Here is a 17,145-nt window from a genome sequence, read left to right on the forward strand (position 1 = left end):
GCCAGAGAGGGACCAATACCCCTAACATCGTGCACCCTAGCCTGCACAGACGTGGTGGCGGAATCGTCAAGAGTCGAGTATGCCTGTCTATCCTATTGTTAAGACCGAAGGTTTGTAGCTATGAAAAATACAAATTGTCATAGAAAATTTGTCGTATTATCCTACATTGTAGCCTAGTCTACCCTACCTTGAAAATGCATACAATGCTTAGACTGCTCTTCATTGTAGCCTAATCTACCTTAACCCTTAACGGATGGATACTCTCACATGATTTAATAACAGGTTTTGGGTGGTGGATGGATTCACTCATAGTGAGTAACAGTATTATGTGCCATCGATTTTTGGGGGAATGGGGCGGGAAAGAGTTGCCATTACTTCTGTAGCCCATAAATTCAGTAATGGCAACTTTTAGACTGGCTAAGATGAGAGACTGGGCAGCTCAGGAGCTTAGTTGTGATCTTGACTTCAAGGGAGGATGTACTGCCTCCCTGTCTCACATGACGTCTTTTTCTAAATTTGCTCATAAATATTCCAAGGGGTTGCTGTTGGTTTTAGTTCTTATCTCTTATGATAGTATGTCAGTTATAAATGTAATTTTGCAGAGCAATATTGGAAAAAATGTGTATAAATCCATAAAATTTAATGCATCTTCGTTCTTTGTACATTTAAGTAACTATTTTACAACAAATATGCTCAGAATTTGTTAGTGATTTTAAGAATTTGTCACTGAATTTTTTTTATGTTTTGATATTGTGTTAGCTGTAATTATAATTTTACAAAATAAAATGAATGATTTTTTATTAAAAAAACAAAAAAACCTGTATATGGAAAACTTACAATTGTCTTGTAAAAGAGGCACCACAAGGGGATGTAATTACGTACATGCAGTCCCTGGTTATCGGTGGACTCGGTTATCAGCAATCCGATTGTATGGGGCTCGTATAGCACCGTAAAATTGACGATTTATGGCACCGTAACGGGACAAGGTCCGGTTATCGGTGCCATTATCGGCACCATAAGCCCCATTATGGTGCCATAAATCACAGTTTAGGTTAATGGCGGTGTTCGCTTATCGGCACACACCCCTGGGAACGGATCCCCAGCCTGTAGTAATTTTCAACTTCTCATGGAAGGTAGAAAAAATTTAGAATGTTTTTTCTTAACACCTTCTGTATTTGCATATCTTCCTCTTTCCATTGATGTGTTTTTTTGTAAATTGGCCAACCTCAAAGTTTCCCTGGCCTGGGTGCATGTTGATTTTTACCCCTAGCTCCGAAGGGTTAATATACTGAGAGTTCCTACATTGGCCTACATCTTAGCCTAGCCTACCTTAAGCATGATTAGAACACACTCCCTCTCTCTCAAGAGGTTTGATAATCTATATTACTGTTAAGTGGTCGAAGGCACTGGGGCAATGACAGGTTACAAGAAATGACCACATATTGACTGAAATTAATTTTTTCTTATTTTTACACTGAAGAATGAAATTGTAATAATTATCTGTTTGTAACTTTTGTGAGTACTATATGCCATTGAATGTCAGACATGAACTAAAGATGTTCATTCACTTTTGCTAACAATTTTGCTAACAAACATTATTGAGTTCACTAAAAGAAATTAAAAACAATAATGAATTATAAATGCACTTTTCATAATATTCAAAAAGACCTCCACAGCATAAAATTATTGTACAGTAGTTATGGATTTCATATATTTTCTTTAAGAATTTATTTTCAACTTATTCATTAATTATTAGTTGACAATGCATGACACTCCCGTACAGATACTCGCAAGTATGATTTTTCATAAAATTGTTATTGCTTATGGAAGAGAAGTTTATTTATTGATGTAAATATTGCATCTACAGGATAATTTCAAGTGGCTAAAAATGATTTAAATCCTACAATTCCTAATTTGACTCTTGTCTTAAAATGTTATTGTCCATTTCAGTGTTAAGTGGAAATTTTATGTATTGATGTGTTAAGTTTATTAAGTAAAGAGTGTCTAATAAATATCTTCTAAAGTATTACATTACAGTTGTGTAATAGTACTTACCAATTGGATTTAAAACATTTAAATGCTATCTTGTCAGTGCTAATATGCTTATCATTTGGCATTTATTTCTGCCAACATATTTACGAAAGATGTACAATATTTGCATTGTACACTGATTTTTATGACTGGGATGAGTAATACTGAAATATAGAAATGAGTAAGATTGTCAACTGTAAAAAGTCTTCCACATGATAGATGTGGGTAGACATTGACATTATTGGCATGCCACCTTTTTTGCTTGCTGATTATCTTGAGTTGATCTTCAGGGATATTTGTCATCATCTGTTCATCAGCAGCAGGATGCTTAGATAGGTCATTCATAGACATCATGGATGCTTAAAAGCACAGCATAGTAGTAGGAGAATAAAAAAAGAAGAAGGAAACAGTAGCAACACGGACTCCAACAGAGTAGACAGTGTTTATGCTCGTGACTATGTGGCAGACTTAGAGGAGATCAGCAGTGTAATGCTGTGGAGTGTCTGCAAGAGAGTATTGTGACAAGCGTTGTTTGCCCAGAAAAAAAATCAAACCTCTCAAATTAATTTTGTCTGTTTCCTCGTTTCCTGCCGAGAGCAACCATATTTGTTGAACAGCAGCTCCATTAAGCAATAAATGTGCCTCGTTGAACTTCTCGGTTCCAGAAGTCCTTTATTCCTCACGCCATTGGACTGTAGGACAGTCCCTGAGTATGTTGTGCAATTGAAAGCATAAAAGTTTGAGCAAAGATGCAATGCATTACTACCCTAAAACAGTTCTCCTTGTATTTTAATAATTTACCTTCATGTTTGTTTATCTAATAATTTGTTGATTTGTTTTCCTTTTCTCATAGCTGATCTCTTCTGTCTGTAGTCATTACTTTTTTCAAATGAATAGTACATTCTTTGGAAGTTTGAATTTCGAGTCTGTGGCCCATGTGGGCTTGTTCCATATGGAAAGGATTTGTCTTTTGAATAATTATATATGTAATAATAATAATATTATTAACATAAAATCAACTGACTGTGAGTTTTTGTTTTATCTTGAAAGCGTGAAATTTAATATTTTTTCTGTTGTAGATATTATTAAAATTAAACAACTAAGTAAATATATTTTTATCTTAAGATGTGATACTTTATGGAAGGCTTATAAAAGACCATTTTATAATTTTTTTTTATTGCAAGAGAGCCATTAGGCAATATAGGTCCAGTGAAACTGTACGAGTTCCTTATTAGCTTGTATAATTTTTTTACCCATAACCCACTTGAAAAAACAAATTGCTTGAATTTACCCATAATATGTTGTTTGTATTTTCAGGATAAAGACCGCAGTTCAGATTCTCGGATTAGTTGGAGGACAGAAAATGGCAGCAGCGGTAGTGGAACCCCAGAGCATATTCAAGAGGTGTGTGGCATTTTTTTAGTACAGTGTTGAATTCTTGTGTGTGTTTGTTTGTGTGTGTGTGTGTATTTAGTAGAATTGCAGTGGTGAATTATTAGTAGTTGACCTTCGACTCTTATTGCGTAATTTATTAGGGAAGTATGGTTTTTATAAATATTTTGTAAGAGATAGGTGTCAAGTGTATTTTCTTTAAACTTGTAATGGCCATCAGAACTTTTAATTTTGCTTTTATGCATTGCTTATGAAAACATCCACTTTTATGTAGGACTATTCCTCAGAGCACACTGAAAATAGTTGTTGAAACGTGATACTGCACTTAGGTGACTCACTAATAGTAGGAGTCCCTCACTCAAATGATGTGAGCCAGCAAATTTTTTTTAGCTATGGTTGTGACAAATATACTCTTTCTGACTGCCTTACTGAATCTCATCTCACTGTATGTGGTTGTATGTTTTCAAAGATTAATGTAAACCCAATAATGTGGCTGTTGTATGTCCTTTCTGAATGTGGATCCCTGCCTGATATTCTTACTGCAGGGGTAGGACCTACAGCCTGAAATCTTGCTGTAAAGTGTATAGGTACTATCTTTAATGCTAGATTGCCTTCCGTCTTCCTGCCCCTCCTGCTTGTTCTCTTCTGGCTTGGTCTTGAGAGGGGTATGTACTTACAATGAAGTAATAGAGCTTCAAGTGCTGCTCCAGGTACATTGGACTCATTAGAGCAATTTAAAAAAGTAGGTTTTATTGTAGTCTTTTACCGAACAATTATAGAGCCGTGATTTCCACGAGCGGCAGGATACTAAATTCAAATTTAGCGCGTCGGCGTCGCCAACACTGGTGGTGATGACGTCATCTCCCTCCACTCGCGGGAGAACCAGGTACAACTGCCCAGGTGAATCCAATTCTTTTCCTGCCGGCTTCCGGTGAACATCGGTGGTCGGTGCGGTTGGATGACTTTGCTTCGCTTTTTTTTCTTGTGGAATTGATCTTCGGAATTGGTGAAGTACTCTTTTTTGGCGTTGTTGTTATTCTGCTTTTTATTTAGGCGTTGCCATGTCGGATTCTAGTCCGTCGGGAGTTAGGTTTTGCATCTCAGGATGTAAAACTAGATTATCCAAGTTAGAATATGATTCTCACACTAAATGTGTTAAGTGTAGGGGACAGGTTTGTTCAGCAGATCGAACATGTAACGAGTGTAGTGATTGGACTGATTCTCAATGGAAGTTTTTTAGTTCATATTCGGAGAAATTAGCTAAAGACAGAATTAGAAAAGCAGCGCTTAGGGAAAGTAGACTTAGCTCCGCTTCGTCTTGCGATGCTTCTGTTCCTTCTGTTTCTCCTCAAATTGTTATGTCTCCGTTAACTACACCTCCTATTCCTCCTACTAATCCCACTTCTCCGGCTTCCCGTGTAGTTTCTTCCGACACCATTGCCAGTCTGGAATCGAGGTTAGATCAGAAATTTTCGGTACTAGCGAATACGGTTTTGCAACTTGGTAATTCAGTTAAGACGTTTTCGGAGAAAGCGGCTTCAGGTAAGAGTGTAGTTGAGGGTGCGTCTGTCTGTCCTGACACGTCTCCTAGACAAAGGTCACTGTCCAGCTCCCCCGCACCGGGGAGAAGACATACCGGAAGTCCAAGGGAGTCGATCGGGATTTGCCCACAGACAGGCGCCTCTCTTGTTGAGCCTGTTGCGCCTCAACAGGGCTCGGTTAAGCGTTGGAAAGGTGTTGCGGTCAGACGCCTTTCGAATGATTCAAGCGATTCGTCTCCGGTCGCGCGGCACTCTTGGCGAGATTCGCCCGTTTCGCGTCCCTTGAAGAGGCGTTCAGGCGCCGATTCTTCGCCTCCTCCAGTCAAGCGGTATAAGGAGCCTGAGAGTAGGGTTGCGCCGCGGCCGTTAGCGGCTCGTTCGTCGCCTCAATCTGTGCCTTTTTCGGCTCCATCTACTAGTAGAGATTGTGGTTTTAGCGCTGTAGCTAGCAGTTCTAAGGGTGTTTCTTTAGGCGCTTTTTCGTCTGTTACGCCTGATGCGCCTGTTTCGCCTCGAATTTCGGCGGCTCAGAGCGAGGCGCAAGTAGTTTTTCCGCCTGCGCAAGCAGTTAGAGATGTTAACCAACTGGATGAATGAGTCCAAGGGTGGTTCGAAACCTTCAGATCCGGTTGTAGTTCCGTCTACTTCTTCGGCGGTATCGGAGAATGAAGAAGAAGTAGAGGAGGAGGATTCTCATCACCTCTCGTGTTATTCACGTCTCCTTAGATTTCTTCTGGTATCTTATCAGATTATTTTGAGAAAGCGGCTCCGCGCTCCCCAACTTCGACTTTTTTGATGAGGAGAAAACTTCAGACCCTCTCCTCCCAAAACTTGTTCTATCTAAAGCGGTTAGACATTCGTTGAAAGAGACTGAAAAATGGATGTCTATGAAAAGAGACTTAGGGAAGGCTCTTTTTGCTTACCCTCCCTCTAAGTTGCTTCGTAAGAGGTATAGGTTTTATGTAACTGGGGAAGCTCCTTCTCTGGGAGTTTCTGCCTCCTCCCAGGGAGACTTCTCCAGTTTAATCGACTCCTCTAGAAGATCTGCTTTCGCCGCAGCGAACGTTTTCTTTACAGCGCCTGAGTTGGACCACGTTGTAAAGAATCAATTTAAACTTTTGGAAGTCTTTAGCTTGCCCCTTTGATTGGACTATTGGCGCTTTAGCGGCCAAGATCGAAGATTGTCCTTCTCTTTCTCAGGAGTTTAGCGGAGGATTGGATTGGTGTTCTGTCCTGTGCGGACAAATCCATTAGGGATGGATGTGATGAGTTAGCTTCGCTCATCGCCTTTGGTACCCTTAAGAAAAGGCAACTTTGTGTGCTCCTTTGCTTCTAAAAGGGTTACTTCCAACAGAAGTCTGCTCTCTTGTTTGCTCCGTTTGTGAAAGATAACCTCTTTCCAGACGATGTAGTGTTGTCAATTTCGTCTGCGCTAGATAAGAAATCTACTTCGGATTTACTGGCACAGTCTACTAAGAGACCTAAAGCTCCTGTGGAGACTGTTTCCTTCGGTTTCTCCTCTGGCCCAAGTGCCTTTTCGAGGGAGAAAACCCAAGCGCTTCTTTCGGCCGAAGTCGAATTTGCGACCTCAGTCTAAGGCCTCGGCCAAGGTTAACAAACCTTCCAAATGAAAGCTCGGTTCTTCATGCACCAGTGGGAGCCAGGCTGGCTATGTTTTTGGGGAGGAATGGGAAAAACAGAGGAGCAGAAGCCTGGGTAGTGCAAGTACTCAAGTTCGGCTATCGTATTCCTCTCGTTTCACCTCCCTCGCTCTCACCTGTGCCAATTCCATTCCAGGCATACTCTCCGGGCTCAGACAAATTTCTGGCGCTAGCCGCAGAAGTGGAAGCGCTTGTTCTCAAAGAAGCATAGAACAGATAGAAGGGGATTTTCCTCCAGGCTTTTACAATCGCCTTTTTGTAGTTCCCAAGTCATCAGGGGGCTGGAGGCCGTTTTGGATGTGAGCGCCCTGAACTTGCATGTCCAGAAAACAAAATTTCATATGGAGACCACTCGGTCGGTTCTGGAGTCCATCAGACAGGGGGATTGGATGGTCTCTCTGGACATGCAAGACGCTTATTTTCACATTCCGATACATCGCGAATCTCTGAAGTACCTGAGGTTTCATGTTCGAAGGCAAGGTGTTTCAGTTTCGGGCGCTTTGCTTCGGACTAGCGACCGCGTCTCAAAACGTTTCACCAGGGTTCTATCCCCGATAGGAAGCTGGCTGCACATATTAGGAGTAAGAATCTCTCCCTCTATCTGGACGATTGGCTTCTCCGGTCGGGATCAGAGAGTCGGTGCATGAAGGACCTTGGAACAACTCTGGATCTTGCCAGAAAGTTAGGAATTCTGGTCAACAAACAGAAGTCCCAGTTGGTTCCATCTCAGAGCATCCTTTATTTGGGGATGATTCTGAATGCTCAAGTTTTTCGGGCTTTTCTGTCCCGAAGAGGGTTCAAGGCTGTCTGGAGACAGTTCAGGAGTTCTTGGACAAAAAAGATAAGTTTCTGCCAATCAGTGGATGAGGCTCCTGGGCAAATTTGACGTCAGTGGAGAAATTTGTGACGTTGGGAAGACTGCACATGAGACCTCTGCAGTTTTTCCTGAGAGCCTCTTGGTGCAGGAAGACACAACCAGACTCGATTACCTTTCCTGTCACAGATCAAATAAAAGAGGACCTAAGGTGGTGGCTCTCTCGAGCAAGGTTGGAAGAAGGGTTAGATTTACGACCCATCCCCCTCCGAACCTACAGTTCTTTTCCGACGCATCGGACACAGGTTGGGGAGCCCTACTGGGAAAGGAAATCAACAGACTTCAGGAGCTTGGTCGGAGAAGGAGAAGAGTTCCACATAATGTAAAAGAACTGTTAAGCAATTTTTTCTTGGGGCTCAGACAGTTTCGGAGTTTAGTAGAAGGTCGAGTAGTGGCAGTGCATTCCGACAACTCCACGGCTCTCTCGTACGTGCGGAAACAGGGGGGGACTCAGTCTTTCTCTGTACGAAGTAGCAAGGATCTCCTCCTGTGGTCAAACGAAGCGAAGGTTCAGCTAGTCCCGAGATTTGTTCCGGGAAAGATGAACGTTCTGGCGGACGAGTTAAGTCGTCAACAGCAAGTGTTACCTCTGGAGTGGACTTTGGACAACAAGATTTGTCAGAAACTTTGGCGCCTTTGGGGACGACCGTCAATAGACCTGTTCGCGACATCAAGGAACAACCGTCTTCCTCTCTTTTGTTCTCCAGTCCCAGATCCTCTAGCTTGGTCGGTGACGCAATCCTGTTGTTGGATTGGTCGGGTCTGGAAGCTTATGCATTCCCTCCGTTCGGTCTAATAAGAGAGGTGCTGACAAGTTCATGTCGCACAGCAATGTAACACTAACGTTAATCGCTCCCTTTTGGCCCAGGAAAGAGTGGTTCCCGGACCTTCTCCAGTTGTTAGTAGACTTCCCCAGACTTCTTCCTCCAGAGAAGTGGCTTCTCAAACAACCGCACTTCAAGAGGTTCCACCAAAACTTGTCCGCTCTAGCTCTGACAGGGTTCAGACTGTCCGAATCTTGTCAGAGCGAAAGGATTTTCAAGAAGAGCTGCAGAAGCTATCGCTCGTTGTAGTTTGAGAGTCTTCTAACAAACTCTATCAAGGGAAGTGGAGAATCTTCAGAGAGTGGTGTAGAAGTGCTAAAGTCTCTACTTCTGCGACCCTCTTTAACAGAAATAGCAGATTTTCTTCTATTTCTTAGGAACTCTAAGAAACTGGCTCCTTCGACGATCAAGAGGATATAGAGCCATGCTCTCTTCGGTATTTCGACATCGAGGTTTGGATATTTCCTCCAATTCAGATCTGTCGGACCTCATTAGGTCTTTCGAAACCACTAAGCTCCCGCAAGTACAGTGACTTGGAACTTAGATGTGGTGCTTAAGTTCCTCATGGGGCCACCGTTTGAGCCTTTGAAGTCGGCTTCACTCAGGAACTTGACTAAAAGAAGCAATTTTTCTTATTGCACTAGCTTCTGCTAAGCTGTCAGCGAATTGCACGCTATAGACAAAAGAGTCGGTTTCTCTCAAGGCAATGCTGTATTTTCGGTATCTTTGACCTTTCTAGCCAAAAATGAAGAATCCTTCTAATCCTTGGCCGAGGAGTTTTGTGGTAAGGAACTTAATCTGATTTGGTTGGACATGAGGAGGAAGAAAGGCTCTTATGTCCAGTCAGGGCTATTAAGCAGTATCTGTTTGCCACTAAGGGTATTAGAGGACAATCTTCTAAGCTCTGGACCTCGGTTCAAATCCCTCTCGTCCTCTTTCTAAGAATGCTATATCGTTCTTTATTAGAGAGCTTATCAGGGAAGCTCACTCGCAGTCCGAGAACGACAATCTTTCCGTTTCTGAGAGTTTAAAGCTCACGAGGTTAGAGCAGTGGCAACTTCTTTAGCATTCAGAAAGAATTTATCTTTAGCTTCGATTCTTCAGAGCACGTTTCTGGAGATCGAATTCGGTTTTTGCGAGTCATTATCTCAAAGAGATAGAAACGGTTTTCGAGAATTGTAAAACGTTAGGTCCGGTGGCGGTTTCTGGCATGGTGTTGGGAGAAACGGCACAGGGGTCGTCACCTCTATGCTAACTTTTCACCTTGAATAGGTTGTCGAGTTCAAGGGGTGCTGGGGGTACTGAGTACCTGGGATACTCACCAGTCTGTTAGGTCAGATTTTACAATGGTTGGGTATATATGTTTTTAAATCTGGTGTTGGTGACAAATGTTTTGTATGATTGAATTTCTGGTCTTAGCCCAGGGCAAGGGCAATCTTTGTTGTTACTATCCTCCGTCAGTCAGCCTTGACTCGCTTGAACTACGGAAGGATTCCACTCCTGTAGAGGCTAACTTTGGTCAAATTCCAATTCCTCTACAATAGTAAGAAGAGCACCGACCAGAGGCAGTAACAGTCTGCTGTAGCTCTCTTACAATAAGGTACAACAGACACCTTGAGTGTTTTACTGGTATTGCAATAAATGTAACCATTTAAAAATACTAGTCCGGCTCCACACTCGAATCCACCTTATCCCCAGTAAATGTGTAATCAGCTCTATAATTGTTCGGTAAGACACTACAATAAAAATGAAATTTCATTATTAAAATGAAGTTTTATTGTATACTTACCGAACAATTATGATTATACCCACCCTCCTCCCCTTAGGTGGACGGACGGGCAGAAAGAATTGGATTCACCTGGGCAGTTGTACCTGGTTCTCCCGCGAGTGGAGGGAGATGACGTCATCACCACCAGTGTTGGCGACGCCGACGCGCTAAATTTGAATTTAGTATCCTGCCGCTCGTGGAAATCACGGCTCTATAATTGTTCGGTAAGTATACAATAAAACTTCATTTTAATAATGAAAATTTCATATTTTCACTAGGCATTCCAAGTGGATTGTCTTATGCTGTTGTTGGGCCACTTAGCCTTGTGCGAGGGATCCTGCTGTCCTCTTTAGGGAGTTCAGCAATTCTGATTCTCATTTGACTTTGGTGGTGCCTGTGGGAGATGCCCCTGATATTGAACATAAGCTGTGCTCCTGGGATTCTTCCCCCTGTCTTGACGTTTTCCTATGGGAAGAGAGTAAGGTTTGCAGTAGGAGTAAGATGAAGAAAAGCAAAGGTGTGTAATCTCAAGCAAGCAAGCTCACTATCCTACCTTTGAGGCAAGCAAAAATGTTAAATTCCAGAAGACACCAAGACTACCCATTTTCAGGTGTACTTGTCTCTGCAGAGAACACAACATACTCTTGGACAGAGAATAACAAAAAGAATCTCACATACAAAGTCTGGAGTCAGTCATCATTTCCTCCTCTTAGGCAGCATCAGGGCTCAATATTTGTTGATTATGCCAGCTGACTTTACTGATAAGAGCCTTTATTAGGCTCAGAGGTCTAGATAAACTAATCCTTTATAATAGTAATAATTTGGTCTCATTTACAGATGAGAGGGCAAAGTTCTGTAAGTATTTGTTCTGAGGAGGAAAGGCTATGGCTCCTCTTGCATATAGAGTACTAGCTTATGGAGAAACTTTGTCAAGTGAAGAAGTGACTGACTTTCTGTATGTATTTCTCTCATGGCGGGATTGGCTGAAAGTAGTCTCAACGGAACAGATTGATCCTAGAATTCTCTTTGTTCTTTTTCTTAGATATGTAAGTGGCATTACGCTGTATATTATGAATCAGTTTTAGTTCCCACTTCATAAGTTTATAGTAATTTTTAGTTATAAGGACACAGTAATATAATGATTTTTACTGTGCAGGTGTTTTACAGTGTTGTATATGCTATTGCACATTGCACATATATACACCTATATAGAATAGTGATACATTGTACACATATATACTGTATACCTGTAAAGAACATTGATATGTTCATTTACAAAAATTTTGGAATTAAGGTACCCTTCGGTTCTTGAGCTCTGCTTCTGCTTTAAACAAGAGATACCTAAAAAGTATTGTATTTTCTATACAGTTCATTTCTGCACTTATAAGATTAACCCTTTAACTGCATCTGTTGATCACAAGTGACAAGAGATAATTATAGTTCAAGTGTGAAAGCTGACTCAAATTACTGCCATAGGAAAGTGTTTACCCTTAAAATTATTGGTCAGTTTCCCTTTGTTTACAATCAGAGAAAATTTGAAGGCAATATCTGGCATCGTCTACTGCATTTGTTACATCACAATTCACAAAACATAACAACAACAAAGATAGCTCAGCTTGACCAAGAGGTGACTTGTATTTTTACTTATTTATTCTCAGTCAATCATGTTTTGCATATTATGCATTGTATTGTGGTGTTATGAGTAATTGCTGGTTATAAAATGATGCTTCATAAGTTACTATGCGTAAGCACGTCATAGTAAAATAAAGCAGATATAATGGCAGCAATCTCAGTGTCTTGTTGGACCCTTTGATTGGCCCTTTAAATGTCTAGCATTTTATGCAACCACATAAATGAGTAATCTATGCCCTTCTCCCTGATTTTGTGGACCTTCCTAGAAGTCTTCATCCTGCTCCTGCCATATCTTGAGATCTGTCTTGTTTTAGTTCTGCCAACACCATTTATCTTCACTATTTATTCATATGGTACTAGGTTTCTTATCATTCTATAGTTGCAACTCTGCAGTTTTTTTCTTTTTTGCTGTGGCCGTGTTTTTTAACTGAATATTATTGACCTTACAAAAGTATTTTAAGGTTTTTCTCTAAGTGATATATTTTATCATCAGTTGTCTGCTTGTATCATTTCATCCAGGTTGTTGCTACTCTTGTTCTTATTGCGCTTTCAGTACCTGCTTCAACGTAGTGTCCCCAAAGGTAGCAGAAATTTGAAACTTCTAAGATCAAGTTATTTTACACAACATAGTTCTCTACTTTCCTCTCTTAACCATTTGCCATTATACATTTTAGGTATTAAAAGTCTTTCCCCCATAGTATGCATATATATATATATATATTATAGGTTGGAAGACCATGCATGGTTTGCAGTTTTTTACATCTCTTCTGACACATGTAGTTAAATTTTGTAGTTAACACTGACTTTACCTTCCTTCTATTCCCACTTTTACATGACACACTTCTAACATCTTCTCTTTCATTCCAGTCTTCATAAGCTTTGTTTTGTTGATGTTGATATTTAGTGCTTACCAGTCTAGTTTTTACATATGTTAAACATTTGTATAACTTCATCTTCTGGTTGTGTTATTAACACTAGTTCGTCTGCATGTAGCAACTCCAGGTGGCTTTCTTGTCTATACTCTCCTGTAGCTTCTCCCATCACATTAGGAAACAGAATTATTATTATTATTATATAAAGGATTAGTTTATCCAGACCTCTGAGCCTAAAAAGGAAACAGAAAGGTCTCAGGTTTGATCCTTGGTGGACACTTGACATGCAACTTAAATTTATCCAGTTCACTTAACACTGTCGTCATTGTTATCTTTTGTTATGGTAAGTGGTGTCCCTAGTTGAGTTGTTTTTTTTGTTTTTCTGGGTACCGTTCCCATAGCGTTTTCAGAAGTGGATAGGTCCTGTACATAAAAGTGAGTTTCGTTCTTAGAGCTCATTTGCAGGTTCAATTTGTTTGTAAGGCCAGCAGAGTTAACCTAGGCATAGCATATGGCATATAGCACTGTGCATTAAATAATAAAAGTTTTTTATTGATAAATTTGGTCTACATAAAGGTTTTAATAAACAAAAAAATTATTCTCTTGAAAAAGTGACTTTGAAATTCTGGAAATAGATTAGCATATATCCCATGGAAGGTTGTATCATAGAAACTTATTATGCAGAGCACTGCTTGTAGATTGTCTTGGCATTCTTGTCAAATGCCTGCTGAATATCTCCTCCTCTGTATGATTGTTTTCCTTTAGTTGCAACATTATAGACTTGTGTTGAGCTTTTTGGCACAAAGCCAAATTGACATTTATCAAATTTAATCATTTTATTTTAAATGGATAATTAGTTTTTACATTTTACACCAAAAACCAGGAAGGCTTTGTTATTGGTTGCATTTTTTTCTTTATGTTTTTGGTCAGATGAATTAATAGCATTATGCAGAAGTAGTTGAATTTTAATGATTGTATGAAAGATAAGATGTGTTACTGCAAAAAGTGAGTATATTTTAGGAGAAGTCTGAGTGTTTATAAGGAAATCATTGGTGGTCTGGATGTGCAGTGTGATTGCTGTGGTAATTGTATTTGTGAATATATATATATATATATAATATATATATATATATATATATATATATAGTATATATATATATATATATATATATATATATATATATAGATATATATATATATATATATATATATATATATATATTATATATATATATATATATATATATATATATATATATATATATATATATATATATATATATATATATATATATATTATATATATACACATATACACATATACATATACATATACATATATAATATTTATATACATATATATATTTACATACACATATAAATAACATTGATTTTCATTTCATATCTTCAGGGAAGGAGTTATACTCCACCAGTTAACTCAGACTCCAGAATATCGTCAAGGAGACGTCAGACATCTTCCGATGATGGATCTTCTCGATCATTGTCTGTGACTCCCCCTAGATGTCCAACTTCACCTATTCCCATGAATAACATTAGAGATAGAAGTGTGCAACAGAGTTACTCAGAGCAAAGAGTACCTATATTACCTCATAGATTGGGAAATGTATCTCCAACAGGCTCACCTCAGAGTCCTCCTCCTGTTCCACCTACCTCCTCGTTCAATTTACATTCAAGAGCACCCAAAACGCCGCCATCGTCACGGCCAAGTTGTATTCCTCCAATATCTCCCGGCCCAGTATCTCCTTGCTTGTCTCCAGGAACTCCAAGTAGGTCACCAAGAGCCTTTCAATCTTACCCGTTTTCTTATGCAAGTTTGTCTGAAAACTCATTACCACCAAGAAGGTGTTCCGGCTCGTCAAGTCCAGTGCATTCAAGATCCAATGATACCTCATATATGCCAGCTACTCCATCACAGCACAACACTTCTAACTCTCCTCAGTCTCCAAGATCTCCAGGAACACCACCACCGCCACCAGTATCTCCTGAGATACCCCCTCCACCACCAATATCTCCAGAGATTCCACCTTTGCCTCCTTCAGATGGTGGTAACTCATTATTAGACAAGAATTCTCACAGTCCACCAAATTCCTTATCTGAAACTTTCAGATATAAGGGGCAAATTCAGGCAGGTAGTGATCCCCCACCACCCCCTCCTCTTCCGCCATCACCGCCACCAGCATCTCCAGGTACTCCTCCACCATTACCCATATCCCCTGAAACACCACCTTTACCACCAGTTTCTCCAGGTACTCCACCTCTACCTATGTCTCCAGGAAGCAACTTTCACAAGAACTCTCTTTCTCATACCCCACCAAATCTTACGAGAGTCATGCCTGGAATGTCCCCAAGGGAATCTCACGAAAGCTATGGTGAGCCTGTTGATAATGCATTGCAGTGTGAAAATGTCTTGAATGCTCAGGATGAAAATCTTGAGAGAGACACTCCCTCACCTCTACCTGATTGTCCGTTAGAGTGTCCTAAATCTCCATCCCCCCAGTTTGGGTCACCGTCATCATCTCGTTCGCCTTCTCCTTCGCCTCATCCTGCCCAAAGATCTCGTAGTCCACCATCAACTCCTTCTGTACCTTTGAACCAGCCTTTAAGATTAGTAGACCCCCCATGTGTTTCTCCAACTTATACACATAAAGTAGATATTCTATCACCCAGGGTGCCTATTCCTGATATTCTTTCCCCAACAAACTCAATAAAAGCAGATATTATGTCTCCTCCTCACCAGAGCCCTCGACAGGGTATTATGTCTCCTACACATCCCTCACGACCTAAACTTGTTTCTCCGCCTTCATCAGGCATGTGTCCAAGATCTCCAAAAGTTAAGAGCCCAACTCGTTCACGTCCGAGAAGTCCTATGGATCTCCCAGTCCCTAAATGGAAGCCTGATCCCATAGTAAGACAGAAAAGACCTTCAGAGTCTAGAACCTCCATATCTTCAATATCTTCTGTATCCTCACTCACAGAAGTCATTGTACCTGTAACACCACGACCGGTGACTATTCCTCCAACTGCAGAGAAACTAAGAAGATTCAGTGAAGAAGAATCACTTGAAATGAGAGAGAGGTCTGCAAGTGGAGAGGGTCATGACACTGCAGAAAGTGGATTTGATGATGGAAGTGACCTATCTCCAGATCACAAGCCAGAAGTGTCAGTAAAAGTTGAGCCTCTTGATACTAAATCTTTATATGGGTTGGAGAGAGAGACTATAAAAAAGGAGGAACCTGAGGTTAGCAGTGTGCCAAAGTTGGATTTCAAGAGTGAGGTCTTAGATGAGCTCTCCAAGTTTGCTGAGGAAGGTGACACCACCATATATACTGGACATCAAGCTAAGATGTTGAAACTTGAAGAAGTAGAAGAGTGTAAGGAGGAGAAGGAGGAAGACCAAACCCTATCACCTTCGAAAGGTGAATCGTACATTAAGACAACAACTTTGAGAAAACCGCCTACATCATCCAAGAAAACTGAGTCACCAAAGAGTGAACTATCAGCATTGCCAAAGAAGGGAGACTTGGATAACTCTCTTAATTTTGCTAGTCTAGGGGGTGTCAAGGGTGAATCAAGTTGTACACCAAAGAAGGCATTAGACTTCCTTTCAAAAGAACAGGATGGTAAAGTGGAAGAGAAAATTCTTAATACTGTGGATTCGGTCAAGTATCCAGTCAATGGGACCAAAGTAACAGATCTCCTTGGTAAAAGCAAAACATCGGAAGTGAAACCTCCCAGAAACAGTTTGGAGAAGCCTGTAGAATCAGAAAGTGTCGTAGATAAAGTGGAAAACACGCCAGAGAAGGATGAGTCAAAGCTTAGAAACAATACAGCCAGTAGGCACAAGTCTGCTTCAGTGTCATCCAGTGGTAAAAAATATGATTGTGCAAAATGCTATAAAAGGAGTAAGATAAAGAGGTACAATATTGGTGTGCAGTGCAGGCGAGATAAAAGTGAATCAAAATCAAATGAAAATAGATCTAATGCAGTATCTCTGACAAATGCATCATTTTCTTCTCTCCCTTGTTTTGCTAAAGTTGATTTTGGATCAAAGCACATCTCTTTACCTAGACCTCCTAATGTTGGGAAAACTATTCCTGATAAATATAAGTATGCACAATTCATGCATGTAGAAACTTACCCTAATGGTGATGCCACAGTTGTGCACATGTACCAAGATGAAATCGATCAATTAAGTAAAGAAGAGCAGGAGGAACTAGCCTTCGAGTTTTTAGATGTAAGTATTATTGATGATGTTTTTTTGTTTTATGACAACCTCGGTAATCATGTATATGCTTATAATTGTGTCTCTAATATTCCCTGGGATCACCAAGCTTTTGTCTGTCAGTTTAAAGATCGACTTAAGCTTACATACCTTCTAGAGCCCCAGAAATGTATTAACCGGTAATTTCACTTTTCATAGTCCTGCAGTGGTGTTAACAACTGTACTCTTATGTGTCAGGTGCACAGGAACTTCAGCTTAACAAACAGTTGGGTGTTAGGTCTCCCAATAAGTAATGAGAAATATGAAC

At 40.3% G+C, this 17,145-nt stretch overlaps 1 protein-coding gene across 2 annotated transcripts in view; it reads left to right on the forward strand.

Moving 5' to 3' along the window:
• The window catches only part of LOC135210335 (proteoglycan 4-like), a 167,948-nt gene that overhangs the window by 72,066 nt on the left and 78,737 nt on the right, over positions 1-17,145 (forward strand). For both annotated transcript variants that reach the window (XM_064243222.1, XM_064243223.1), the window contains exons 3-4: positions 3,349-3,435; positions 14,007-16,850. In XM_064243222.1, coding sequence (XP_064099292.1) covers positions 3,349-3,435; positions 14,007-16,850 — 2,931 coding nt within the window. The remainder of the gene's footprint in view (positions 1-3,348; positions 3,436-14,006; positions 16,851-17,145) is intronic.

The sequence above is a fragment of the Macrobrachium nipponense genome, chromosome 39 (genome assembly GCF_015104395.2).
Source record: "Macrobrachium nipponense isolate FS-2020 chromosome 39, ASM1510439v2, whole genome shotgun sequence".
NCBI lineage: Eukaryota > Metazoa > Arthropoda > Malacostraca > Decapoda > Palaemonidae > Macrobrachium > Macrobrachium nipponense.